The sequence below is a fragment of the Somniosus microcephalus genome, chromosome 26, assembly GCF_052327205.1.
Source record: "Somniosus microcephalus isolate GS21.2 chromosome 26, FLI_Smic_1.0, whole genome shotgun sequence".
NCBI classification, from domain to species: Eukaryota; Metazoa; Chordata; class Chondrichthyes; order Squaliformes; family Somniosidae; genus Somniosus; species Somniosus microcephalus.
The window spans coordinates 13,254,661-13,281,331 of record NC_141012.1 but is presented as its reverse complement, the minus strand read 5'-3'; the positions used below and the strand labels follow the sequence as shown (position 1 = coordinate 13,281,331).

At 43.5% G+C, this 26,671-nt stretch overlaps 1 protein-coding gene across 1 annotated transcript in view; it reads right to left on the bottom strand.

Moving 5' to 3' along the window:
* LOC147100298 (uncharacterized) overlaps nt 1-26,671 on the bottom strand; it is a 187,565-nt gene that overhangs the window by 130,171 nt on the left and 30,723 nt on the right. The window contains exons 3-5 of the mRNA XM_085968228.1: nt 16,573-16,752; nt 12,401-12,460; nt 10,717-10,831 (exon numbers count right to left, since the gene is read on the bottom strand). Coding sequence (XP_085824354.1) covers nt 10,717-10,831; nt 12,401-12,460; nt 16,573-16,752 — 355 coding nt within the window. The remainder of the gene's footprint in view (nt 1-10,716; nt 10,832-12,400; nt 12,461-16,572; nt 16,753-26,671) is intronic.

The window sequence follows — 26,671 nt, the reverse complement described above, 5'->3', positions numbered from 1 at the left end:
TGCCAGAATATTACCCCCAATCCCGTGATTTTTTATCTTAAGCAATAATCTTTTGTGTGGCACCTTGTCAAATGCCTTTTGGAAGTCTAAATACACTACGTCCACTGGTTCACCTTTATCCACCCTATATGTTACTTCCTCAAAGAACTCCAGCAAATTTGTCAAACATGACTTCCCCTTCATAAAACCATGCTGACTTTGTCTTATTAAATTATGATTATCCAAATGTCCTGTTACTGTCTCCTTAATAATGGACTCCAAAATTTTACCTACCACAGATGTTAGGCTAACCGGTCTATAGTTTCCAGCCTTCTGTCTACTGCCCTTTTTAAATAAGGGTGTTACATTAGCAGTTTTCCAGTCTGCCGGGACCTTTGCTGAGTCCAGGGAGTTTTGGAAGATTATTACCAATGCATCCACAATCCCTACCGCCACTTCCCTCAAAACCCTGGGATGTAAGCCATCAGGTCCAGGTGATTTATCCGCCTTGAGTCCCATTATTTTACCAAGTACTACTTCCTTAGTGATTTTAATCGTATTTAGCTCCTCCCCCCCTATAGCCCCCTGCTTGTCAAGTGTTGGGATATTCTTGGTTATTATTATATCTTTTGTCACGCAGCATAAAGCTTGATCTTTTGACCTCAATGCAGCATTGAACTTATTAGCTGAATGATTAGGCAAATATTACCTTGAAGAAAATGCTGTTTTAATGTTGAAAGATCTCTTGCTGAAGACAACAAAAATTGACCTTCATACTCTATCAACTTTTGTTTTTTGCAGCAATACGCTTGAACTGGTTTTGCTAAATACTTGCCTGGCTTTTTGGGGCCGGAAAATCTGCAGAGTTGTGCCAGGATTGTGCCCCTGGTGCCCTCTGGCGCTAACTGTGCCAGTGTTTGTGGGGTCAGGGGAAGGGCACGTCCTTTGCACGGGACCAATCAGATCCCATACCACTACGGGCACATCTTGGGTGCTGGTCTACCCCTCAGCAGAAATTCCAGAGCCCAACAGCTATCCAGGGAGTTGCCCAGACTCATCCCACTGAGACACTACTCACCACCCACATCGGGCCCCTTAGATCGTTATCTAAAAATATTTTGTTAGCTTTGGGGATGTGGGGGTGGGGGGAGGGGGGGGGGCGTGGGGAGTTGCGGTGGGTGTGTGGGTGGGGGGGGTATTTCAGGTCACTTTCTTGGCTTGGCTCTCCCCACCTCCAGGTGAAGCCAACCTGTGCCCTTCTGGCGGCCTTATCTCACTGGGCGTCGTGAACTCTAGACTTACGCCAGGTCCCAGCATCAAAAGTCCTCACTCCCAGCGTGTCAGTGGCCTTGTAAGGGGGAGGTGGGGTAGGTGGCAGCTCCATGCCTTACAGAACCAAGGAGGAAATCACAAATCAGGTCAGGTCCTGGCATTTCTGGCTCCCGGCCTTTTTCTGAGCCAATCCTCTTGAGTCACGCCAGAGTTACGGCAGGAATCTGAGCAAAAAGGCCAAGTAAATTTGAGCCACCTATCTTTTCTTATTTTTGTAATTGAGGCCCTCTATGTTTTACAACTGAAGTTAACTCCTCTGCTTCAGTGGTCCTTTCCTCAATTAGAAGCAGTGGATAGAGCTTGACCTCCCCATAGATACCATCACTGCTTGTGCTTGCTTAGCCCACCAAGGGTTGCAGTTGAGCAATAGGGAAACCCAACCAGCTCTCTGTCAAGATTGTTGTAACTTGTTGGACCAGAATTTTCTGGCAAAATATCGGTGAGTTTAATGCTCACGCCGCTATTAATGTATAAATCGTCCAGCAATTTGTGGCGAGGAAGAGATACCCCGTGAGTTGCGAATTGACACAAATTGCTGGACGATTTGCGTCGCTCCGCCGTTAGCTTCGCGAAAACGGCATCTCGCTCTCAACCTCTCTCTGAGTTTCAAGAAATTGCTGCATTAATGGACAATCAAGTTTGCCGCAGAAAGTTATGACTGTCATTTAACAGCGTAAGGACCCTTTTAATGATAAGTTTTATGTTCCTGCAATGCCACTTAACCTCTCCAGCTCAGAAAGGTAACAATTTAAACTGTGGAGCCTCATTCCTACAGGTAGTAAATTGTTGTTAGAGATTTATAAAATGTAAACTTTTAATTTTTTTTTCTTATTTTCCTTTCTGTCTCTTTTTTCTCTCTCAATCCAATCTTTCTTTCCCTCTCTTTATTTCTCTTTCTGTACCTTATTTGATTCTAATTCACCCTATTTCCTTCTCCATCATTACTCTGTTTCTTTCTCAATCCTTAAATCTCAATGGTTAAGGAGATAGGTCGTTGGTTCCGTCGCTCACCAAGTTCCCAAATGCTCCACTGCCCTCGCGGTATCAGCTCGCATGTCTAGCAATTTGTGGCGCTAAAAAATGTTGAGCTGAAGGGCGAGGGAAACTATCTAACTAATGGGGCACACCGTGAGATGCCCCACTCCAGCAGATTCTGGGCCATATCTGGGGGTAGCTTGGGCATAAATGCCAATTGCAACTGGGATCCAAACTCACGTCTTGAAGTTCGAAATCCAATGTTCTTATGTCATAATGATCAGATTCTCACTGTTGTGACTGAACGTTATGGGTGTAGTAGATGTGAGTGACAGAACGCAGCAACTAATACAGAGAGATATCAGCCTGAAAGAATGTTTCTGTGCTTCTGGTATTGAATGGATGGACCCACTTGGCACAGGTCCAGTGCTGACATTGCAATTCTACAAACACATAAACATTGACTGTAACTGCCACCGTGATTAACTTTATTGGCAGTTAATCTTTGAGCACTTTCCTTTGCTGCAGAATCTTTGAGAGCCAGGCATCTGCGTCCTTTAACTCCCTGTGGCTGTAACATGTCACTAGCTCGCCTGATCAAACAGGGGTAAATTTGCATTCTGAATCTAATCTGAAGCATATCCTGAGGATGTAGTGGATTTTGACAGGGTGCTTGTGCAGCAGAATTAATATATACTCCGGTCACTTAGTTTCCTTAATGAGGATAGTTGCACAGAATTTCCCCTGAAAGTTAATGTACAGATTTAAGTAAAAATGGTGACATTGACGTAACTAGTGTACAATTCAAATTCTGAGGTCCTGTGTGGTCACCTGTACAAGTTGAACATTTTTTCAGAAGGTTATGTAATAATTTAAATTGAAGTGCCCTCGGTGTTAATGCACCTCTGCTACAGTCAGGCTTCTGGTGGGTCAAGCGTTTTCCTCCCCCTGCATCCCTCAAATTAGCAAAGGCAAAAGAAAGCAAAAGATAACACATTTTAAGCAAGGTTTTTCATCTCCAGCAAAGGGTTTTGCACAAAATGAAAAAGAAAGACTTGCATTTATATAGCGCCTTTCACAGCCACCGGATGTCCCAAAGTGCTTTTTAAGTGTAGTCACTGTTGTAATGTAGGAAACGTGGCAGCCAATTTGTGCACAGCAAGCTCTCACAAACAGCAATGTGATAGAAACTTAGAAACATAGAAGGTAGGAGCAGGAGTCGGCCATTCGGCCCCTCGAGCCTGCTCCGCCATTCAATGCGATCATGGCTGATCATCCAAATTCAGTACCCTGTCCCTGCTTTCTCCCCATATCCCTTAATCCCTTCAGCCTTAAGAAATATATCCAACTCCTTCTTGAATATATTTAATGAATTGGCCTCTACTACCTTCTGTGGTAGAGAATTCCACAGGTTCACCACTCTCTGGGTGAAGTAATTCCTCCTCATCTCAGTCCTAAATGGCTTACCCCTTATCCTTAGACTGTGACCCCTGATTCTGGACTCCCCCGCCATCGGGAACATCCTTCCTGCATCTAGTCTGTCCAGTCCTGTCAGAATTTTATAAGTTTCAATGAGATCCCCTCTCATTCTTCTAAACTCCAGCGAGTATAAGCCCAATCGACCCAATCTCTCCTCATACATCATTCCTGCCACCCCAGGTATTAGCCTGGTGAATCTTCGCTGAACTCCCTCCATAGCAAGAACATCCTTCCTCAGATAAGGTGACCAAAACTGCACACAATGCTCAAGATGTGGTCTCACCAAGGTCCTGTACAACTGCAGCAAGACATCCTTGTTCCTGTACTTGAATCCTCTCGCTATGAAGGCCAACATACCATTTGCCTTCTTAACCGCCTGCTGCACCTGCATGCTTACCTTCAGTGACTGGTGCACAAGGACACCCAGGTCTCGTTGCACTTCCCCTTCTCCCAATCTATTGCCACCTTCTCCCAATCTATTGATGACCAGATAATCGTTTCTTAGTGACGTTGGTTGAGGGATAAATATTGTCCAGAATAACAACTCCCCTGCTCTTCTCCAAAGAGTGCCTTTTACCTCCACCTCAGAGGGCAGACATCTGGTTTAACATCTCATCCGAATGATGGAACCTCCGACAGTGCAGCGCTCCCTCAGCACTGCACTGGGAGAGTCAGCCTGGATTTTGTGCTCAAGTCTCATGGAGTAGGACTTGACCCCAGAACCTTCTGACTCAAAGGCGAGAGTGCTGCCAACTGAGTCACGGCCAACACCATATAACCTGCTGAATCATATTTGTTAGTGTAAGAACTTTGAAAAGAAAAAAAACTCGCCCACTGGCCTCCCAAGGTCCGGCCAACTCGATTTTTGAGCGGGACTTGAAATGGGCAGCCGGTGCTCTGGTTGTTGGGCCGCAACGCGATATTTGAGGACCAATGGATGGTTCTAACTAGTGATCCTTCACTGCAAGCCGCTCCAAAAATAAATTATTCTTTCATTTTTTGTGACGCCATGAGGAGCAGAAATGCTCCTCCTGCCACCCACAAAAATACTCCGGGCCACTGCTGGTCCGTGAGTGGCCCCCAGGATCGCCTCCTCCGCCCCACCCACTATCAGCCGGGCTCACTGTAAAGTTGGCCGATTTCCTGCGCTCTGCGATCGACACGTTGCCTATTCGGTGCTCGCCGGCTCCACACTAATGAGGCTCAAACGTCAAGATTATTCAAGTCTCTCGCTGCTGCGATCGCAATAGCCGATTGACCCCCCCTAAAAAACAAAACCAGCCCTAAGGTTTTCCCTCCAGTACCTCACTCAGAAGACCAAATGTTGATGACTGAGGTGATACATCTTCTCATTTGGGGAGTCAAAAAATGAGCCCTCGAGACTCAGTCAACAAGTGGGTATAAAAGTGCACATCCCACCTGACTGGGAAATAAGGACTGAAGAATTATTTTGCAGGAAAGAAGCTCAATTGTGATACAGCACTGTATAATCTTGGTTAATAACTAGGGGATTGAAATTCATTGACTTACTTAGAGTCTACAACACAGAAACAGAACAACTGGCCTATACTCCACACAAGCCTCTCCCACTCGAATTGCCTCTTCTCATCCTGCCCCTGTATCCTTCTATTGCCTTCTGCCTTATCTATTTTATATTTATGCCCCCTTGTTCTGGGTTCACCCACAAGTGGCAACAGTTTCTCCACCTTCACCCTTTTGAACCTGCTTTATAATTTTAAAGAGCTCTATTAGGTCTCCTCTTACATAGGAACAATCGGACCTCCTCTTAGTTTTCTCTTTTCCAGAGAAAAGCGGCTCAGCCTGCTCAATGTTTCCTGATAATTGCATCCTCTCAATTCTGGTAACATCCTGATAGGATTTCTCCAGTGCTTTGATATCCTTTTTGTAGTCTTCTTCTTCGGCAGTCCCTCGGAACCGAGGATGACTTGCTTCCACACTAATAATGAGTTCTCAGGTGACTGATGAGTCCAATGCTAATCGGAGTGGAGCTAATCTACAGAACAAACGGGAAACTGTTCAACCTCCGTCGCCTCCAGTCCAGATCCAAGGTCGTCCCATCCTCTGTCATTGAATTACAGTATGCAGAGGACGCTTGCGTCTGCGCACACTCGGAGGTCGAACTCTAAACCATCATCAACAACTTTTTGTAGTATGGAGACCGGAACTCCAAGTGTGGTCCACCCAAGGTTCTATATAAATTTAACATTATCTCCCTGCTTTTGTATTCTATTCATCTAGAAATGAACCTCAGTGCTGTACATGGTTTGCACTTTTTATGACTGTATCAGCTTGGTGTTGCTATTTTTAGTGATGTATAAAATAAAGAAAGACGTGCATTTATATAGCACCTTTCATGACTACTGGACCTCCCAAAGTGCATAACAGCCAATGAAGTACTTTTTGAAGAATAGTCACTGTTATAATGTAGGAAACACGGCAGCCAATTTGTGCACAGCAAGCTCCCACAAACAGCAATGTGATAATGATCAGATAATCTGTTTTAGTGATGTTGATCGAGGGATAAATATTGGCCAGAACACCGGGGAGAACTCCTCTGCTCTTCTTCGAAATAGTGCCATGGGATCTTTTATGTCCACCTGAGAGAGCAGACAGGGCCTCGGTTTAACGTCTCATCCGACAGTGCGGCACTCCCTCAGCACTGCACTGGAGTGTCAGCCTAGATTTTTGCGTTCAAGTCCCTGGAGTGGGACTTGAACCCACAACTTTCTGACTCAGAGGTGAGGGTGCTGTCCACTGAGCCACGGCTGACACGGCTGTATGCATCAATTACAGGAAATTTAATATGCTCTTATTTTTATGTTATTCTTAATATGTTTATGGGGATTCCATACGTCTTTCGGATGAGACTGTAACCGAGGCCCCGTCTGCTCTCTCAGGTGGACGTAAAAGGTCCCATGGCACTATTTTGAAGAAGAGCAGGGGGAGTTATCCCTAGTGTCCTGGGCCAATATTTATCCCTCAATCAACATCACTAAAACAAATTATCTGGTCATTATCACATTGCTGTTTGTGAAGATCGAGTGATTGGAGCTCCTCCCCCCAAACCCAGTCCCTGCGCTCTCTCTCTCCCCGGGCCCAGCCCCCCCCCAGACCCCGCTCTCCCCCCGACTCACCCCGCTTTACTGATTCCCTGAATGGAGGCCTATTGCTGTCGGGACAGCCCCCATTAGAGAAGCTGGGGTTGTTCTCCTTAGAGTAGAGAAGTTTAAAGGGAGATTTAATAAAGGTGTTCAAAATTATGAGGGGTGTTAATAGAGTGGATAGGGAAAAACTGTTTCCAGTGGCAGGAGGGTCAGTAACCAAAGGACACAGATTTAAGATAATTGGCAAAAGAGCCAGAGGCGAGATGAGGAGAATTTCTTTACTCAGCATAAGAACATAAGAAATAGGAGCAGGAGTAGGTCATTTGGCCCTTCGAGCCTGCTCCGCCATTCAATAAGATCATGGCTGATCATCTACCTCATCTTCACTTTCCTGCATTATCCCCATATCCCTCGATTCCCTTAATATTCAAAAACTTATCAATCTCTGTCTTGAATATACTCAAAGACTGAGCCTCCACAGCTCTTTGGGGTTGTTTTGATCTGCTGGAAATGGTGGTGGAAGCAGACTCTTTTTTTTCTTATTCCTACACGGGATGTGGGCGTCGCTGGCAAGGCCAGCATTTATTGCTCATAGCTGGTTGAGAAGGTGGTGGTGAACCGCCTTCTTGAATTCCATAGCAACTTTCAAAAGGGAATTGGATAAATCGTGATAAAGGAAAAAAAATGTGCAGGGCTATGGGGAAAGGGCAGAGGAGTGGAACTAATTGGAGAGCTCTTTCAGAGAGCCAGCACAGGCATGAAGGGCCGAATGGCCTCCTTCTGTGCTGTATGATTCGATGATTCACTCCTCCACCCACAGAAGGAGGCAAAATCAGAAGGAGAGTCATCTTTGGGCTGCAGTTTTGCGGCTGCTAAAGGTCAGTTCAGGGCAGTATTGGCAGGAGCCTTGGAGGAGGTCACACCCAGCCATGGACGCAGGTGCCTAGCAAAACCTTGTACAAAGAGAAAAAGAAAAAATAGAGGGATTTCATCCCCTCAAAAAGCAGCCTTACTTACTAAATGATGAGCAACTTTAAACATGTCGAGTATATATAGTTTAAAAATGTTTAAACTCTCACTTGTGCAGGTGCTGTGATTGAAGACAAGTGCATACTTGTCCTCCTCAAGTATTCTCCCAGCCAGCCTCCACACTTCCATCCTCCGCAAACTGCAATAAATCCAGATTGCAGCTGATCGTGTCCTTGTCTGCTCAAAGCCCTGCACTTCTAGAATCATAGAATAATACAGCACAGAAGGAAGTCCTTTGTTCTTTCATGGTAGGAGACTAGATTTACATGACTGATTGGTAACCTGTACCCCTACGAGTCAATATCAAGGTCATTATCCTCACCCATCAAATAGCTCTTCAGTCTCGGGCCACCCTACCTCAGTGAACCTTCAGTCTTATGCCTCTACTATGCCGATAGATAAATTATTGCAGATAGACAAATTTTTACAAGATAAGGGAGTGAAGGGTTATGGGGAGAGGGCAGGGAAGTGGCTTTGAGCCCAAGATCAGCCATGATCTTATTGAATGGTGGAGCAGGCTCGAGGGGCCAAGTGGCCTATTCCTGCTCCTGTTTCTTATGTTCTTATACTTGTAGATTGTGGTTCTCTGAAACTGATCTATTCCTCGTTGCCCATCCTCTTTGCTCCACCACTGGAGCCTGTCAATTTAGCAATCTTAGCCTGACCTGCTGGGGCTCCCTTGACCTCACCTCCTCCTTACCCGCTTTGAAATGCCGACTAAAAACGATTCTTTTCAACTGCTGTTCTGGTTTTGGCCGCTCCATTCTACCTATTCTTCACCTTCCCACTCAGTGTCCTTTTCCATTTATCTGATCTGTAAAGTGTCTGGAACATCTTTCCGATTGTAAGAGCACTGTAGAAATCAAGGTGTTGCTTGGTGACCGATAGCGCCTTACAGTTAGCACAATCGTATCAGCGCTTTCAGGGTTAAAAGTGTGAAATGGAATCTAATGCTCAAGGCTAAAACATGATATTTATCATGCTCCATAATTGCTATTTTTACATTCCTAATAACTCTGTGACATTATTTAAAATGAATTGGCTAATATGCGTCATTCACATTCACCTCCCAGTAGCCAACTTTCTAATCCTCCCAAGCGATATAATGAGTAGAATTACCCCACAACACAGGCATCTGACTAAGTGAGAAACCACCAAAGACAGGCACGCTTCAAGTGATTCATTGCTGTTGTTCACTGATATATCACCCAGGCAATCCCTGGGTGCAGGTTGATCTTTATCATGATTTTTAGAAGATCACAAACCTTGTTCATTTGAAGCAACAGCACCTCGCAGACACTGATTCCCATCAATTGCTGGTTTTATTTTATAAGATCACATTATTTATAGTCTAATCAGGTAGGAGCAACCTTTATCAGAACCAGAAATGATCAAATCATTGATGGCCTCAGGTAGCCAGAACTTTCAAACAATTACACACTACATATTATACTAATAACTATCAGTGTGGTGGTAGGGTGGGCGAGGGAGCAATCTTTTTAAGAGCCAGCAGGTTGGTTAGAAAGTGTATAAAGCCTCTTTTAAAGAGGTTGATGGCTGTTTTTATAGCAGTTTATTAAACCATTGGGATGACCTGTAAAAATCTTTATGCCACCTCTGTTTAAAGCATGGTCTCTTTTGGCTCCCACCCACACTATGGAAATGATCAGCTGAAGCCTCACATTTCTAGTGCATAGGAGGAAACCTGTGAATGCACTTGCACAACGGACACAGAGTAATTGCCTAATCTTAAAGGTTATCACTGAAAGGTCATCTCTAATGATACAGTTCTAATGAAAGGTCATTGACCTTAAATATTGGCCTCGATATTTACTCGAGAGCCGGGGGAGGATTTCCGGACGGGAAACCCGGAAGTACTGCAGGATGTCTTTTACATTTTTCCAGCAGGTTTTCTGCCTGAAAGCCAGCTAGATTGAGCGGATGTCAGGTAAGTCAGAGATTGCGTAGGGAAGGGGGTGTGGGTGGGGGTCGAAGATCGCGGGGGGTGGGGGGGAGGGCGATAGGACGATCGCAGGGTGTGTAAACATATTCTGCTATGGAATGGAGGTACATGGTTTAATCCTGCATTTATACACAAACCATGAGTGCCCAACCTCTATTATTCCATCAGGAAGGTATAAACAGTGAACATCAGTCACCTGAAAAGGGAAAATTGGAGTTATTCTCATATGCCTCTTAATGGATGGCTATAAAGTGTCGATAATGGATCGCAACCAGTAGACTTTTTATAATTTGTTACCAGGATGTGTGTGACACCAGAAATATGTTATTTATTGGCCATCCCTACTTGCCCTGAGAAGGTGGTGGTGGACCTTCTTTTTGAACTGTTGTAGTCCTTCTGATGATGGTTCTCCCACATTGATATTAGGTAGGGAAAACTATCACCAGTAAGAGGCTTAAAATAAAGTGCATTTTGTAAAGACACATGGCTACCAGCAACCCATCTTCCTCCAGGCAGCCCACTTCTCTTCCAGATTCCCTTCAACTAGTTTCAATAGGTTGGAACTTGTAGGTTCCTCTTCTTGATGGTCAAAAATGGAACAAAGTGGAAAAATTAAAAAATTATACACTTGGGAATATGTTACATATACTTTCATTTACGTCGTTTGAAAAACATTCCACTCATTTTTCAGCATTCCATTTTTGAACAATTCCAAAAAAAGATCACTGTGAAAGGTTGGCCCTAATGTAATCATTTGAAGAGGCAGAATGGGAGGAAAGTTGATTGGTTGATTTGCTGCTGCCAATTCTCGTGCGGAGTCCCCAAAGCACTTACAAACCACAAAGCTCAGAATAAGATGAAATCCATCATTTTCATTTATTCCATACTCTCTGAATTCATGACATTCACTGTGGCAAGTGTGAGCCAAAGCGTCGCTATTTTCCGCAGCCTGTTTCCGATAAACTTACGTGAACAAGGTGAAATACAGTTTGCTGAAACGACTTAACGTTTACGTGATTCTAGGGCCAAGTGTTCAGCTGTGTCCACATTTACAATTCTCAGTACAGCAAAGCCTTGAAAAAACAGCACATTTCCTTTTTCTAAAAAATTTCCACCTTGAGTCATTATTTCAAGTAACTATAGTTGTCTACTCATGGATTGTAAGTGTAAAACGATACTTTCAGTCCTCGCAACCTCAAATCTCAGTTCATAGGAATTCAAATCTATCAGATAGGATGGCTGAGAGATTTAAGAAGTACAAATTTTCAACAAAACATGAGTTTACCAGGCTTTTAAATACGGGGGAAGTGGTATAAATTTTAGATGGATAATTATCTCCTTTCCTTTCTTTTACTTTCCCAGTTACTGATCTTCTCTTTAACCAGGAAAGTGATCATTGATTCATAAAAGTGATGAAATATTTCACTAATTTGGAGAATTGAACAGTGTTACTATATTTGACATAATTTAAGTACAGGAAACTCTTTGGTATCCGGCACCGACGGGACCGGGATGGTGCCGATTGATTAAAAATTCCGGATGACGGAGAGGGTTATCTACCGAGGCTATTTTTAACAAACAAAAATTTAAAAAATCAAGAAATGTGCAGTATACAGTAATTGGGTACTCACCTACAGAATGTTGTGTTAAATGGATGGTGGAAGATGCTTGATTAAATACAGTACTGCCAGTTGAGGGTAATCCATAACTCTTTAATTACTTAACAGTAAAACAAAACTTATACAGTAAGTGGGAGACACAAAGAAAAATGGCGGATCAGAAGAGACTACCGGCAGCGCGGAAGAGTCAGACTCCTGTTACAGGGGTATTGAGGTGTTCGGACTTTCGACAGCGCCAAGAAGCCGAGTAGTGGCAGTTTGGAGAACTACCCCCACTGACTAACTCGGCCACCGCGGGAGACTCAGACTTGGCAACATTTCCGGTTATTGAGGTGTTGTTTTCGGAGTATGAATTTTGCCAGTTAATATAGAATTCCGGATATTTAGGTGCTGTTTAAACGAGTTTCCTGGTAAAAGGGTGACACTGACATAACTAGTGTACAATTCAAATTTGGAGGTCCTGTGTGGTCACCTGTACAAGTGGAAAATTTTGCAGAAGCTTATGTAATCATTTAAACTGAAGTGCCCTTGGTGTTATTTCACTTCTGCTACAGTCAGGCTTCTGGTGGGTCAAGGATTTCCCCCACCTGCATCCCTCAAATTAGCAAAGGCAAAAGAAAGCAAAAGATAATACTTTTTAAGCAAGGGTTTTAATCTCCAACAAAGGGTTTTGCACAAAAAGAAAAAAGAAAAAGCAAGAATAACTTCTATTTATAGAGCGCCTTTCATGACCTTAGGACACCCCAAAGCGCTTTACTGCCAATTAAGTACTTTTGACGTAAAAACAGAAAATGTTGGAAATACTCAAGCAGGTCAGACAGCATCTGTGGCGAGAGAGAAACAGAGTTAACGTTTCAGAAGTGACGAAAGGTCGTCGACCTGAAATGTTAACTCTGTTTCTCTCTCCACAGATGCTGCCTGACCTGCTGAGTATTTCCAGCATTTTCTGTGTTTATTTCAGATTTCCTCAGGACGTCCCAAAGCGCTTTACAGCCAATGAAGTACTTTTGAAGTGTAGTCACTGTTGTAAAGTAGGGAAGTGTGGCAGCCAATTTACGCACAGCAAGCTCCTACAACCAGCATTGACATAATGACCTCATCATCTGTTTTTTTTTTAGTGATGTCGGTTAAGGGCTAAACATTGGCCAGGACACCAGGGAGAATTCCACTGCTCTTCTTTGAAATAGTGCCATTGGCTCTTTTCTGCCCACCTGAGAGGGCAGACGGGGCCTTGGTTTAACGTCTATCTGAAGGACAGCACCTCTGACAGTGTGGCACTCCCTCAGTACTGCACCGGGAGTGCCAGCCTAGATTTTGTGTTCAAGTCTCTGGAGCAGGCCTTGAACTCGTAACTTTTGTGACTGAGAGACGAGAGTGTTACAAGTGCTTCACAGGTGCCATCTAGTGGGCTATGAGACCTAGAAATGACTGTTGGCGATATTAGCGGACAAATGCTTAATACATTTGGGAATTTCTCTATCCGCTGTTTTGATGGAGGCAGTAACCTGCTTTCTTTAAATGGGTTCCAACCGCCCCATAAATTTGGGTTCATTTGGATTTTTCTGAATATTTCCTGGTCGGAACAACTTGGCTTCCAAACATCACTTCTATCCATTGCAGGTAACAGCAGTGATGAAGTACCTGAGGACATCTGATAAAACAGACTGCACCTAAAGGATTCAAAAATCAGGCTTTGGAAGGGTGATCTGAAAACTGATGTTCGGAACAAGAATCTAAGTCCAAAATCTAGACTGGGAAAGGACTCGTACGCTGTATAATAGGAAGTAAGGTTGCGCCTGCAATTCCTTCCACAGTGAGTTCCCAGTTAAGTTGGGCTAACACAGGGAGGTCCACAACTGTGGTGCCTCTCTACAGGGATGGAGGGGATGTCAATCTGATCCAGGCTCAAGCACATCCTTATCTGAGGAAGGATGTTCTTGCCATGGAGGGAGTGCAGCGAAGATTCACCAGACTGATACCCGGGATGGCAGGAATGACGTATGAGGAGAGATTGGGTCGATTGGGCTTATATTCGCTGGAGTTTAGAAGAATGAGAGGGGATCTCATTGAAACTTATAAAATTCTAACAGGACTAGACAGACTAGATGCAGGAAGGATGTTCCCGATGGCGGGGGAGCCCAGAACCAGGGGTCACAGTCTAAAGATAAGGGGTAAGCCATTTAGGACTGAGATGCGGAGGAATTTCTTCACCCAGAGAGTGGTGAACCTGTGGAATTCTCTACCACAGAAGGCAGTTGAGGCCAATTCATTAAATATATTCAAGAAGGAGTTAGATATATTTCTTAAGGCTAAAGGGATCAAGGGATATGGGGAGAAAGCAGGGACAGGGTACTGAATTTGGATAATCAGCCATGATCTCATTGAATGGCGGAGCAGGCTCGAGGGGCCGAATGGCCTGCTCCTGCTCCTATCTTCTATGTTTCTATGTTTGTATGGGCCAGAACAAGAGTAGCCTAGGCAACAATCTGTGTGCTGGTCACCTACCCACTCTCCAGGGTACCGAGCAATATGGGGATGGGGGGAATAATTAAAAATGCGAACATAAAAATAGAAATAAAAGTTAACAATGAGCGGGAACATACTCAACCCACAAAAATGAATCATCAGTTTGTCATCACCTCCCACCTTCACTGATAGCCGATCCCCAACCATGCATATGACATTTTTCTGCTAATTTCCCCCCCAATGTCCCTGCATAGTCCCCTTCATAAAATAAAATCGTGAAATAATTGTCTCTGCTTTTGATTAGTTTTAGTTCCCTAATATATATTTGCCTACCTATGTATTTAGACACAGAGAAATATCTTCATCTGGAAATCAAAATTTCTACAGTGGTGGCCGTCACTCACGATAGTACACTGAAAAAAAGGCCAAATCTTGGTGTACAAAAGTGACAATAAAAATCACACTTTCCTGCAGCGAAAACATAGCAGCAATTCACTGACTCAGTGAAACCTGCAACATCACACTCACTCTGCAATTAAGTGCTCCAGGTTAGGAATTGTTTCTCTAACCTAACTTTGTTTTAACAAGTTTAAAATCTTAAGTGTAAGTTCAAGTGGATAGCCCAGAGCGAAGATACTTTTTCATTCAGTCATCTTTAATTGGGATGGTGCTCATTCTGTGATCGGCATATTGGTTGAAACTCATTAAGCAACTTTAAAGATCAAATTGCGTCCAATTAAACGAATAATGATCAAGTGGTACCTAACGGTAAATACAAGAATGGTGGCAAGAAAGTTTGAAGACAAGGCATTTCAATAATTTTGTTCTCTTTCTTTGGTTTAACAAGCCCTCATTTCTAATCTCATCCACTTTAAACTTTACATTGTTGCTGTTGGCACCATCATGAAAGTCAACCTACATGCTAGAATATCAGTTCCTGCTGATACTGGGAAAGGTAACCTGCCCCAAGACCGTTGCCAAGACCACTGTGGAGGCAATTGGTAGGACTTGTGTGGAAGCATCTCACTTTGATTCATTATTTGATTATCCACGTTCTGTGGGGGAACCTAACTTTTTATTTATTAAATATTTATTAAATACATTTAAGGTGGAGATAGACAGATTTTTGCAAGATAAGGGAGTGAAGGGTTATGGGGAGCGGGCAGGGAAGTGGCTTTGAGCCTAAAATCAGCCATGATCTTATTGAATGGCGGAGCAGGCTCGAGGGGCCAAGTGGCCTATTCCTGCTCCTATTTCTTATGTTCTTATCTGGTGCTTTAACTCTCAACTCAATTTAAAATTCAGCCAGTGACCTCTAATGTTGAGTTAAAATCTTAAGTAATCCAAGAAGGGTGTAGGTAGCATTTACTACCACTGGATTATAAGTTCCTTGTTACTGATAGAAATAATTTACTTTTTCTAGCACCTTATAGCATTCTCAGGATGTCCCAAAGGGCTTCATATCCAATTAATTAATTTTGAATTTTGTCGTTGTAGTTATACAGGCAAAATATTAACTAACTATATATTAATAAAAAATCTGGTGTATGCATGCTCTTCCTGTCCAACTTCATGTTGTCACAATTTTTAATAATGCTTTTATGCCAATATTTAACATTGAAACGGCCTATGTAAACATTTAGAATGGAAATCCTGTATGTAAACAGTTGCCTCTAATGGTGTAATTGCAGGCTTTGGCCAGTAGCAGGCCCTGTGAACCAAGTTTCTGAAGTCTCTCCCTCAACTCCATCACCATCTTCTATCTGTCACCATCTTCTATGTTAGAAAATACTTGACATGACTCAGTCATTCATGAAAGAAAGACTTATGAAATAATACTGCGCGGCCTACAGGTGGCGCTGTTCAGGGAGAGTATAAATACTCGGGCACGGGCCCAGCTTGTGCAGGACATTCTTAACAGGAACTAGTGAAGGACACAATTAGACCTCCATGTTGTAAAACAGTTGATTAAAGCTTTGTTTAACGCTTAGACCAAATGCCTAGTAGTTTTCTTACATCAATACTTACATTCATCAACTGACCATGGACAACTTCACTGTACTGTATATAATAACTATGCCATTATGAGATAACAGCTACTCCAACTTTTGTATAAACCAATGTTTTAGATACTGTTGGATCGTCATTAAAAATTAACATATCAAGGTCCTGCCTTTGTGAACGCCTAAAGCCATGCTTAATATTACTAGACAGTGAGGAATTCATATCCTCTTGGTTTGCAGCAGTTCAATTGTCTTTCAGAAGCTAGAAACATGGGGATTATAATGCTTTATAAACCAGATGATTAGTCTCAGCAGCAAACAGAATACTGTAATTAGTAGTCTGAGTTCTTAACCTAATCTGTTGAAGCCCTTAAGCCTCAGCCTCTGCTCCTTGCAAAGCCTGATGCATTCTCTCCCCAGGATGGTGCACATTTAAGCAGGAGAGATGAAAACAATATTGGTTCATCTTGGACTGTGACCTGCTTGTGAAGTGAGCACACTTAACGGCTAATTTGCCAGGTGACCAGTTGTGATGCACTAGAGTGCTCTTTGTTAAATATCTTTCTCGACAATTTTATCCCCCGTTCTGTCTCCTCCCTTACCTCAGCGTGGGGGTACATTTCTACAGTCACCAGCCAATCGCTCAGGGTCTCAGCCAAGTTCCCGTTCTTGTGCAGACGAGCTATTTGACTCGGGGATGGGGTGGGGTGGGTGGGACGCAACATAGCTGAGCTCGATCCTGTGCTCACCTGATATTTGCATACACTTGAACAAGTTAAACACTGAAAATCGGAATCAGAAACAGAAAACGCTGGAGACACTCAGCAGACCAGGGCCACATCTGTCAACACAAGTCAGTTGGCATCTCAGGTATACACCCTTCCTCAGAGCTGAAAGGCATGACAGCTAAACTTCATTGGCAAGGGAACAGAACAAGGGAAGGGGGAAAACCACACAATGATCACACGCACACACAGAAAAACAAATAGAATGACCTGTAAAGTGCTACGGTGGGAAACAGAAATTGGTTACATGGCGGAAGTAATATGCGCAGGAGACAAAAGGAGGCGTGATGAGAGACATATACTGAGAGGGTAATTTTAACCTCATCTGTCTTTTGACTCTGACTTCAATAGGAAGTAAAACCAGGTGGGGTGTAAAATGGGCGGCCGATCTGATCCAGTCGGTTTCCCGCTTGGATTAGGTTAAAATGACCCACTTTGTGTCTCGACCTTAGCTGTGGGTACTGGTCTGCCATTTGGCCTCATAGAAGGATCCCAACCAGGATCGACCTTGTCCTCACCCAAAGCTCAAACCCACCTGACCCGGCAACTCTCAATTCTTCCACTTCAAAAATGCCACCTATTTGTTTTTATCTCACTTTGGAAAATAAACGCAGCTTGACATGTTCGAACAGGCTCGTGACCTGCCTCACTCTTTTGGATCGGAATAAAGTCTCATTCCTCGCAATTCCCAGATCCTGACAGGACAAGAGTGGGGAAACCACGGCTGACCTTCTCCCCTATTTTGTATTTTCTTTCGGTAGCAGATCCATTTCCAACACACACACACAAGGTTTGCAAATCATGGCGTCAATTTACACTGTGGCACCAGTTGCCTTGATCGTGGAACCGGGAAGTTAATGACCCATTTTCAAACGGTGTCCAATAAGAGGAAGTCACTTACAAGATCCGTCACAAACAGTAATAAAGCCTTTTAAAGTTAGTGTTGATGGAAAAAAGGATGGTCAGAGAGTGAGACAGCACTGCTCCTCTCCATCTCAAATGGTGGAAGGTGATTGAGAATATAACACAAGTACAGTGATTCTTAGAGAAGCTTCTTCATATAGGAGTGTTACCTATGCCTAGACATTCCTTTATAACAGTTAGCAACAGAATTCTACGTTAAATCAATTATAGGAACCTTATTTTTATTTTATTTTGAAAGCTGTAATCAGCACACGAGCAGCTCTTTAAATGTTCTTTTTTGTGTGATGGTCATGTTTCCACTTTTAACCCTTGCTCATAACAGAACCAGAAACAAATTCTGAGAACGGCAAGTGCAGTCCTTCCCGTAAACCTGGCCCCATACCTATGACTATAACTAATTTCTTATTTTAGACGAAATAGCAACCAAAACCTGAAAAATATTAAAAATACTAACCGTCGATATTTCAGTTCCCTTCAGTCGACCCCAGACATCCTCTCTCTTACCAAAATAATCCCAGTGCATCAACACCTCAGCTCTGATGACGCTGGCAAATGTTTGCCCTCAAATTGATCATAATTTATTTTGGTTTAAATCTGCATCAGCGTCCACTTCAACCCTTTCAGCAGCAAACCTTCCAGGCGTCTTGCAGAACATAAACCTACAGATTCCCAGATATGCCCAGCAGAATGGCATCTTGTCACCGCAATAATTTTCCAAAAATATTTCTCATCTGAATGAACCCTCAGCTCTTTTTATTCATATGTGTATTAAAAAGTGATTCCTTAGTATGCCCCAAACTGCAACACATCCCTTGCTTTGGCTATTAAATGGCTATCAAAAACATTGGTAAACTTGAGGTCATCCAAAACTCGGCTGCCTGTGTCCTAACTCGCACCAAGTCCCGTTCATCCATTACTTCTGTGCTCGCTGACCTACATTGTTTCCTGGTTAAGCAGTGCCTCGATTTTAAAATTCTCATCCTGGTGTTCAAGTCCCTCCATGGCCTCGCCCCTCCCTATCTCTGTAATCTCTTCCAGCCCCACAACCGCCCCCTCCCCCCCGAGATATCTGCGCTCCTCTAATACTACCCTCTTGAGCATCCCTGATTATAATCGCTCAACCATTGGAGGCCGTGCCTTCAACTGCCAAGGCCCTAAGCTCTGGAATTCCCTCCCTAAACCTCTCCGCCTCGCTACCTCTCTCTCCTCCTTTAAGACGCTCCTTAAAACCTATCTCTTTGACCAAGCTTTTGGTCATCTGCCCTAATTTCTCCTTATGTGGCTTGGTGTCAAAATTTTCTTTTGTTTTTCACACTCCAGTGAAACGCCTTGGAACGTTTTACTATGTTAAAGGCGCTATATAAATGAAAGTTGTTGTTGTTGTATGATTGGGTGGGGAGCAAGACAGCAATTGGGAGGAGGGCGAGTTGTGGCTGGCAGTGGCCCGTGGTATGAATGTGGGGTTGAGAGGACCACTCCTGCAACTCCCGGCTCATAAGAACATAGGAATTAGGAGCAGGAGTCGGCCAGTCGGCCCCTCAAGCCTGTTCCGCCATTCAATAAGATCATGGCTGATCATCGACCTCAACTCCACTTTCCCGCCCGATCCCCATATCCCTTGATTCCCTTAATGTCCAAAAATCTAGCCACCTCAGTATATGTAAATATATATGCATACAGTTTCATGCTTAAACTTATCGTGAAGTTACAGATAATGCTTTCTGCATCATAGTTTTCACCTGTATTTCTCCCAACTAGAGATGGGCAACAGAGGGTGGTATATCTTTGGAATTCTCTACCCCGGAGGGCTGTGCAGGCTCAATCATTGAGTATATTCAAGACAGAGATCGATAGATTTTTGAATATTAAGGGAATCAAGGGATATGGGGATAGTGCAGGAAAGTGGAGATGAGATAGAAGATCAGTCATGATCATATTGAATGGCGGAGCATGTTCGAGGGGCCAAATGGCTGACTCCTGCTCCTTTTTTTTATTTTCTTATGTTCTTAGATGCTGGCGCCCACATCCCGAGAATGAATAATAAAAAAAAAGATCATTTGTTCCATTCAAATTTTGGGTAGTTTGTGTTGTGGACTTAAACCCAACTTAATTTCAGAAAATAGCCTTGCCTGAAAACTTTCACCCCATAAGTCTGGGTCAGAAAACCTAAGTGAGTCTCTCTCAGTCTAGAGGTAAAGCAACTCTTTAGGGACAGGAATTTACAGACTCAGCAATGCTGAAATGCATACACGGCTCAAACGCACAGATGCATGTCCACATCTGGTATGTAAACATACACGCAAAGCAACAAGCTTTTTCCACTCTTACACAGGGTTAATCTGCAACACAGCTTCTGCGCAATCCAGTTTTTGCCTCGCAAAGATCTAACGCTGTCGTCACATGCAAAATTGCAAAATTCGCAACAGTCTGCCCTGACAGCAGCTCGTGCCTGCAATATTTATCTTGGTATTTTTGTCATGCCGAGGGATGAAGACAGACCAAAAAGTGTGCACATAACAGACTTGCGGCATGTTGAATAGATTCAAACGGGTTGCACGGCAGTGCAGGAGCAATCATGCTTGCAACCAAATGAGGAATAAGGGCTGAGTGACAGCTCTCTTCATATTTTGCCAGTGCTAACTATGAGAGTCACATATTGAAATAAAAACTGAAATTGTTGGAAATGCAGAAGCACAACCCTGTGTAAAGTGTGGGGGAGGTGGGGGGTGGCGGGGACATAAAAATCAATTCTGGGATTTGGAAAGAGGAACATGCAAACCCATGCAAATAACTTGGGCTGACACATTCCCTCTACCCTCAGTGGACATACCTTTGTATATTATAGGTGGCTATGTAAAAGAATTACACCCAAAATGTTCCTCTATCTTTTAGGTGGCGACGCTCCGCAAGGCATTTCTAGCATTTTCTGGTTTGATTTCAGATACATTTTCCTTTTACTAACTGAAGTCAACAAATCTACCCAAAGTTTCAAGTCTCGAGGTAAACTATAGGCCTCATGTAAACTATAGGCCTGAGCGTGTATTTCAGCATGACATTGAATTTACGTGTGTAGCCTTTAAAACATTATATCGACAAATTCAAGACTTGGATAAGTAACTGGAGAAAATAAAAATGGTATTGTGGGATATGATATCACCTCGACACTGGGACAGGGCAGATGGAACACAATGGTGTTCCTTGGTCCTGTACATTCCTATGTCCCTTTTGCAATTACTTGAGTCAACCGCTGGAAAAGTAGGTTAAGAAGTTCAATAGGAGAATCCTTGTAATAAAGGCATCATCGGTATAGTACTAAGCCATACCGACCTGAAGGTCCCGTATCCAGGGAAAGAAAGAAAAATGATAGCGCCTTTCACAGCCTCAGGACGTTCCAAAGTGCTTTACAGCCAATGAAGTACTTTTTGAAGTGTAGTCACTGTTGTAATGTAGGAAACACGGCAGCCAATTTGCACACAGCAAGCTCCCACAAACAGCAATGTGATAATGACCAGATCATCTGTTTTTAGTGATGCTGGTTGAGGGATAAATATTGGCCAGGACACCAGGGAGAACTCCCCTGCTCTTCTTCGAAATAGTGCCCATGGGATCTTTTGCGTCCACCTGAGAGAGCAGACGGGGCCTCGGTTTAACGTCTCATGCGAAAGACAGCGTCTCCGACAGTGCAACACTCCCTCATTACTACACTGGAGTGTCAAGCCTAGATTTATTGTCTCTGGTGTGGGATTGTGAACCCACAGTCTTCTGACCCAGAGGTGAGTGTGCGACCCACTGAGTCACAGCTGACACTGAAAAGGGAGGGGGAAATGAATGAGGGTTCCCACCTTCCGATCACTATCCAGCGACCCTGCCTCTGAGTTTGTCGTAACGCTACAAGAACAATAAGTTGCATTTATATAGTAACTTTAAGGCAGAAAAACATCCCAAGGCACTTCACAGAGGCGTACTCAAATAAAAATGGACAGCGAGTCACAGAAGGAGTTATTAGGAGAGGGGTGAGCAAAGGCTTGGTAAAAGAGTTGGGTTTTAAGCAGAGTCTTAATGGAGGGGAGTGGGGGTGGAGAGGCGGATGAGGGGCGGGGGCTGGGGGGGATCCCTTAGAGCTTGGGGCTTGGCGACTGAAGGCATGGCCACCAATGGATGGGGCAAAGGGAGGAGAGGGAAGCACAGGAGACCAGAGGCGGAGGAACTGAAAGTTCAGGGACTGGAGGAGGTTACAGAGATAGGCAGGATTACCAAGTGCAATGAAATTGAGTCACTCAGTAGATGCTGTGAATTTATATGGATGTTCTTCAACACGAAATGTTGCAAAGCATTAGCGCTATGGTTTATGTGTCTTATTCTTCTTCTTACACTTGTCCAATGAAATTTTAATCTATGTGGGACCCCTGCTGGTTTGTACTGAACAATTTAACTGCAACATTTTCAGGAAGGCTTAATTGCGACATCTGTTTGTGCTGTAAGGTCACAATTATCAACTCCAGAGATTGGTCCAACCTGCAGGCAACACTGTGGAGTTAAAATTGTGTGAAATATTAGTAATGAATCCATATTTACATTTTTTTTTGCCTGCTATTTGAACCCATTAATTGTAACCCCTTTGTTACAACAGCAGACAGAAGAATTCCACGTGAACATGTTACATGATTGTCACTAATATTGCAGTGATTTCAACCATCTTGCTCACAGCTCATAGATTTCTTCACCAGTCTCACTTAATTAACTTTAACAACCAATCTTGTACATGTAGAAAAATACATGGCTGTAATTTAATGGAAGGGTTCAGAAGATTCAGAGAGATAATGGGTACTTGGGAGTGACTCAAGGCCTTGTATAAGATTTCTGCTGATTCAAAGAGAGAACAATGGTTACCTGGACAATAGCAAAATGCTGCGGATGCTGGAAATCTGAAATAACAACAGAAAATGCTGGAAAAACTCAGCAAGCCAGGCAGCATCTGTGGAGCGAGAAACAGAGTCAACGTTTCAGGTCGAAGACCTTTCATCTTCGACCTGAAACGTTAACTCTGTTTCTCTCTCCATGGTTACCTGAAAGTGACTACAAAGTTGTAATCTAATCAAAGCCTTTCAATGAAGCCACCATTCAAACAAAGCTCGGATGGTTTTGACTTGTCACCTGAACCACAATTAGACTGCAGCCTTAACATTGGTCCCTGAGATGTTGTTCTTTATAATATAACTGCTTTCAATTCACGTAGGGGTTTTAATTGTGTTTGGGTTCGATTTTGGGGCCAGTCGTGGCTGTCAGTGGAGCTGCCACCTGTCACTGTTGAAGACATTCACCGTGAAGGATCGACACTTATCGAGAAATAATCTACAGCTGATTTCTGTGCCCATCATATAATATGCAAATTTAACCCAACATGCAAGCCAAGACATAGGATGACATCATGGCACATGGCTGGCATTATTCAAAACCATGACTAGTTATCCTGCAGAGGTATTTTCTTGTAAGCCAGCACTCTGTTCAATACATTTACACAGCAAAATGCTTGTTATAACGTAGCTTTGAAGAATTATGAATTACTTATTTTTGATGTAGATTGAGGAAAACCCAATTTCAACACAAACACCTCTCAGTAATTGAGCTGGATATTTATTCCCCAGTATATTTGAGAATCACAGAATCGCAGCCATCAAGTTACGGCTAAGAAGGTATGTGTGCTGACTTCTGGGTTTTTTCAGGACTCTTCAGGTATCTGACATAAATTCGCATGTGAAAATACACATCATTTATATGTTATGAAGGAAATTTCATTTAAAAAGCCTTTATTTTATGTAAAAAATCCATTAACCTGTAATTTCAAAATGCCATTTTATTTAGTCAGCCAACTGGTAGTCATAAATTTCAATAATCATAGCTCCTAGCAATGTGATTATTAAGGCATGTAGCGCGTTCTTCAAGTTTTACAGTTTTCTGCTGTGGACGAGCACACACTGCATTGTGACTGCTGGTAGTGTCCTTATAGACGGGAGACTCTCATTCCATCAGCTTAGGCTGGATTCAAATCAGATCCTAGAACTGATCAATAATCTGGTTCACTGCACCAATTATTACTAGCCATTTTTAAACTTATTTTATTTGTGACTGCCCCTCAACTACACCCATGGTTCAGTGGGCAAATGCACCGCAGAGTGTAGCAATGAGCTATATAGGTCATAGCTTTGTTACGTGCTATATTAATGATTTCAGCAAAGGAAACAGTGGAGACATTACAACTGTCTCCAGACTAAGGGACGTGGCTCAGTGGGCAGCACTCTTGCCTCTGAGTCAGAAGGTTGTGGGTTTAAGTCCCACTCCAGAGACTTGAGCACAAAAATCTAGGCTGACACTCCAGTGCAGTGCTGAGGGAGCGCCGCACTGTTGGAGGTGCCGTCTTTCACATGAGACATTAAACCCCTGGCACTATTTTGAGTTATCCCTGGTGTCCTGGCCAATATTTATCCCTCAATCATCATCACTAAAAAACAGATTATCTGGTCATTTTCACATTGCTGTTTGTGGGCGCTTGCTGTGCGCAACTTGGCTGTTGCATTTCCTACATTACAACAGCGACTACACTTCAAAAGTACTTGTTTGTAAAGCGCTTTGAGGTGTCCCGAGGTCATGAAAGGCGCTATATAAATGCAAGTCTTTCATTTTTTTTGACAAGAAAAAAATGGTGAGAGTTTCTGCTCCTGCTTGCTGTTCTGGAAGTGCAAAGGTGCAAGCACAAGTGAGTACACGGTCATAATCGGCTTTCGTAATCCTCAGGGCCCTTGAGCCCCGTTCCTAGAACGTATACATGAGCAACCCAGGGAAACTTTCCCTTACAGGTGCTGACTGACCTGTTGGGTTTTTTCAGCATTTTCTGTCTCAGGTTCCCAAACTTCTCTTCCTCACAGCATGCCTGCAGATCAGAAACTTGTCACCAGATAGAACTCTTCACCCTAGTACTAGTGAGTAGAATGGGCCTATACTCTCTGGCGTTTAGAAGAATATAAGATTCTGAGGGGGCTTGACAGGGTAGATGCTAAGGGGGCTGTTTCCCCTGGCTGGGATGTCTAGAACTAGGGGATCATAGTCTCAGGATAAGTGGTCGGCCATTTAGGACTGAGATGAGGGGAAATTTCTTCACTCAGAGGGTTGTGAATCTTTGGAATTCTCTACCCCAGAGTCTTTGAGTATATTCAGGGCTGAGATCGATGGATTTTTGGACTCTCGAGGAATCATGGAATATGGAGATTGGGTAGGAAAGTGGAGTTGAGGTTGAAGATCAGCCATGATCTTATTGAATGGCGGAGCAGGCTCGAATGGCCAAATGGCCGACTCCTGCTCCTATTTCTTATGTTCTTATGTTATAAGTATTGGCCAGGACACCGGGGATAACTCCCCTGCTCTTCTTCGAAATAGTGCCATAGGATCTTTTACGTCCACCTGAGAGAACAGACGGGGGGCCTCAGTTTAACATCTCATCCGAAAGACAGAACCTCCGACAGTGCAGCACTCTCTCAGTACTGCACTGGAGTGTCAGCCTAAATTTCTGGAGTTGAGGTTGAAGATCAGCCATGATCTTATTGAATGGCGGAGCAGGCTCGGGGGGCTGTATGGCCGACTACTGCTCCTATTTCTTATGCTCTTATGTTCCATGGGACACAGCATGCAGATCACCAACGGACTGTGTTACCGAATTTTAGTGTAATATTTGTCAACGAGGAACAAAAGAGCAGCTGGAGTTTTGTCCTTTCTTATTTATGCATTTCAGTTTGATAGCCCGGAGAATTATATGCAAATATATTGTAGCCCAGTTCTGTCAAGTGTTAATTTTTCCTCGAGCTAAACAGTTTGCAGTGATGCGCTGGAGATACCACCACCACCAACAACTTGTATTTATATAGCGCTTTTAATGTAAAATGTCCCAAGGCGCTGCACAGGAGTATTTTAAGACAAAAGATTTGATACCTATCCACATAGGATAAATTAGGGCAGGTGACCAAAAGCTTGGTCAAAGAGGTCAGTTCTAAGCAGCGTCAAGGTACCAGTACCTTGGAGCATAATCTCTTTTTCGTTTCCATTCTAATGAGCAAATTCAATTGCTTCACTGTAGATTGACTTTTTTTTTATTACTGTTCAATTGCTCACTCCCAGTTTAAGCACAGACTAATTACATTTTAGTTTATATATTATTACTGTCAGGTGTAAACTATTGACATCACGGCTAAGCCTAAGCCGAGAGGAGCGAGCCCTGGTTCAGTGGTAGCATTCATGCCTCTGAGTTAGAAGGTTATGACTTTGAGCCCCACTCCATGCAGCCCCGGCGAGTGGAGATGTGAGTTCCAATCTCTGAATACTGGGTTAAAATCCAACTCGTTGCTCACATCCAATGGGAGCAGAGTGTCTCCCCCTCTCCCCAGCCCCCATTATAGCCCTGGTAAGCATGAGACTAGAGCTCTTGCCTCTGAATACTGGGTTGACATCCAGTGGGGTACTCATATCCGATGGGAGAGAAGCGGTGAGGTGGAATGCCAGGGCGTGCTTGGACGAGGTTGTGGAGAGTGTGCAGGAGCAGCCCGTACAGGAAACCCCTCTGCGTAAAGTGGAAGGGCATGGAGGGGATTTTCGAGAGACGGCTCAAGTTGTGAGGCACAGGTTCCCGAGGAAGGACACTTGCCTTGTTTCTAGCTGGCTTTGTCAGTAGAAATGATGGTCACATTAAGAAGTGACCCTTTTTAGCCAGTGGTTAGAATCTTTACAAGATACATTGAAAGATCTTGCAGCATTTGCATGTCAGCTAGTGTTATATTTCAGGCCTGAGTGATTGACTGGATGTATCATTGTTGCATTGTTTGGAATGTCTTTTTCAAGTTGATGGTAATTGATCTAAATCAGCAGCACTGCCACACTTGTCAGAAATAACTGTTTCCGAAGACTTTTATCTGATGATATGAAATCAGGCAAAAGAGAGAGTTTTGAC